We start from the raw sequence: 3,275 nt of genomic DNA, 5'->3' as shown, positions 1-3,275 counted from the left end.
AGAAGAGTTGTACACTAAGCCGCGGTGGTGCGACACCTGGGACGTACCAAGCACAGACAGTGTGAGTGTGCGTGCAAATGAGCGTATAGACAGGTGTATGTACAGGTCATAGCACAGAAGAGTTAGTACACTAAGCCGCGGTGGTGCGACACCTGGGACGATACCAAGCACAGACAGTGTGAGTGTGCGTGCAAATGAGCGTATAGACGTGTGTATGTACATGTCATAGCACAGAAGAAGTTGTGCACTAAGCGCCAGTGGTGTGATGCCTGAGAGATATTAAGCACAGACAGAGTGAGTGTGGGTGCAGGCGAGTACTATGCCGTGCGATATATGGACATGTGAAGTACAAGCAGAGTGAGTGTGTGTACAAGTGAGTGTCTAGATGTGCTTCTCGACAGATCAAGGCTCACGAGAACACGAAGGATTCGTACATCAAACGTTTGATGTGTGTCTGGAATTGCCTCGAGATGAATGCGTATGTATGCTATGTGGCGAAGATACGTGCGAAATCGAGTGGGTAGGTCTGTGTGTGAGTGTGGACAGGTGTGTCTGTGACTGTGGTGGCTGGGGGTATCCAAATAGCGTGTACGTATACACAGATGCACACGTACATGGCTTTGACAGTGGTGGTGAGTATCTGATGCCTATAAGCGTTCGGTGACGAGTTCGTACTTGTGGTTGGGGCTGACGGAGTGGTTGTGCGTGATATAGTTTTAAGTACATGTTGAATGTGGGTGCTGCCGCGTGAGGACTATTGTGTGAATACTGGTGGTAGTATACGCGTGTGTATATGAGTGTTGAGTTGGGACGCATATGCGCGGACATACATCAAAGTGTCTATGTCTGAGGTATATAAGAGATACGCCTACAGTACAACTGAGAAAAACACGTGCGCCGCAACGGGTATAATCATCGAGGTTCATTCTGAACGCCATAAATGCATGTTTATATACTCACGGCAAGCGTACGGAGACGTGTAGCCTCGCAAATGTAAACAGTTTTATTACTTGAATTGCTTATAAACCTTAGTGCGTATTGACACACCTGTGCGATCACAAAGATACAATCGGGACGCAGCATGAATGTTCAAATGGTGCGCAAATCCACGACAGATCGGCCTTGCCTTATCCTACCAACGTTTATACGAAAGAATCCACTCACATATTCTATCGGCTTTAGATATGAAAAGTTGATACAACCGCACAATAGGCATATGCACAAGTGCTATGCTCTTGAGCACATTGAGACCGTTCTTGTGCGTAAACGTGCCAGGCAAAGCACATACATAGTTCGCACCTGTGCATGGACTTTGGAATACTTCCTTCACGGGACACGCATAGATTACACCCCAGGATACGCCACCAACACTCGAGAACCCAAATACACCCCACTATACACCGACGAGTTACACATAGCACGTGGCATCACCTACCGCAATATGTACGACAAGGACACTATCAGGCCAAGTGGACCACAAATGAACTACCAACGCACAGTTGTAGCTCACGAGCAACACTTCACGTGAGCTACAAACAAGCTGTCGACAGAAACACAGACACAGACACACACACACACTCACACACACACACACACACACACACACACACACACATACATACACACACACACCTCCCCCTCCCAGTGCAGCATGGCCTGAAATCGCAGCAGCACCTCCTCAATGCATCCGTTGATAGTTATCTCCGCACTAAGGTCCTCCTGACTGCCCTTCCCACTCACACGCGACTCCGGGTCTACTTCCGAATTTAGGCCCAATTCCGAGCCCGAGTTTGCCCTACCATTTCCCCCCTCAGTACCTAATTCTGAGTTCTGATCTTCACTACTATCGCCCTTGCCAATTGTACTGAGAGATGGTAGGTGTGGACGCCTGCGGGTTACATCACACATCTCCGTGATGAACTTCGTTCGCAACGAAGCAGCCTGTCTGGTCGACATAAACGCGTCCGATTCTATCGACGGCAGAAACTCGTCTCCACTGGCACTATCCGCCCCAGGTGAAGCTCTTCCCGTACTATCTGCAGGTTGAATCTCGCGCATATGAGGGTTGCTTGCGAGTTCAGTAGTGCGCTTGCGGGTGGTGAATGGACTGAAGGGGACGGCGGAGTGGTAGGCTGTGGTACGAGTGCTACATGCATGCGCCTCCTTCGGGCGTTTACAGTCACCGCAGCTGCCTGGCTGATCCACATCGTCGACGAAGTAGAGACACAGCGATGTCTTTCTGGGCTGGTCCTCCGACATGGTGCTTAACCGTGGGAGTGCAGGTGCTTATGAAATGTATGTTATAACATTAGATATCAATCGTATTGATCGTGAAACATAAATACCAGCAGACCTAAAAAGCAACGCATAAAAATATTACATATAGTATTACATATGTGGTAGCTTTTGTGGTATGTCTGAGGTCTCTTGGTGGTAGTTTTGTTTATCGAAAAAAGTGATGACTCGAATTTGAATATGCGACGAGAATTTGGGCCGAGTTTAATATTCGACGACTCAGGATCCATACTAAATGAAAGGGAAAAATCAGTTACATACGGCAGAAACCATTCAAATGTTTCAAATATATTAAATTTCAGAATAATGGTGACCGATATATTACCCCCTTTTCCACACTGATAATTCCACATGTCGTTATACTATCTTTATCCCCAGTCAACAGACCTTTAGAAGACACCCAGTGTATGATATTTAGTATTGTTAAATTTCAAGGTGGTAATATAGAGCATACGTTGACGTGAGCGGTGAGGTGTAACTTGTCATCAAATACACAGACCATTCACCCGTGTTGGCGTCGTAATGACTGTTTTGCTGCATCTTTACAACATCGTATGTGATCTATAGTCACTGTGTGGTAGAGAAATAACTATAGCTGACCGACAACTCAGTAACATCTCCACAACCACGAACACTTTGCATTGCTGAGGTTATTCGGATTCGGTTCAAAGCAGTTGTGGAGAAAGCGACTTATACAGATCAGCCGAGATGCCGAAGCAGCAGTTGATCGACGATGGAGCGCCCAAAAAGATGTACGTACCTATAATATTATGGAAATCATCCACGGAACGTATTCGCTATAGATTGTTATGTACATATACATACAAATATTAAATTGTTATATCATACTGTTGTATTGTATTGATATATATATATATATATATATTAGTAAATATAATACACACACACACACACACATATATATATATATATATATATGTATATATATACATATACATATATTCATATATATATTATAT

The 3,275-nt window shown here is 45.1% G+C and overlaps 1 protein-coding gene across 1 annotated transcript; it reads right to left on the bottom strand.

The window, feature by feature from the left end:
- Positions 1–1,344: 1,344 nt before the first annotated feature.
- SARC_04326 (hypothetical protein) lies at positions 1,345–2,283 on the bottom strand (the record flags this gene model as incomplete). Its single annotated transcript, XM_014301836.1, has 2 exons — positions 1,633–2,283; positions 1,345–1,431 (listed from the first exon to the last, which is right to left on the bottom strand). Exons 1-2 carry the CDS (start codon positions 2,257–2,259, stop codon positions 1,345–1,347), a joined length of 714 nt encoding a protein of 237 aa, XP_014157311.1. The 5' UTR covers positions 2,260–2,283.
- Positions 2,284–3,275: the final 992 nt, after the last annotated feature.

Source organism: Sphaeroforma arctica (genome assembly GCF_001186125.1).
Source record: "Sphaeroforma arctica JP610 unplaced genomic scaffold supercont1.239, whole genome shotgun sequence".
In the NCBI taxonomy this organism is placed as follows: domain Eukaryota; class Ichthyosporea; order Ichthyophonida; genus Sphaeroforma; species Sphaeroforma arctica.
This window is presented reverse-complemented; position numbering and strand designations above follow the sequence as displayed.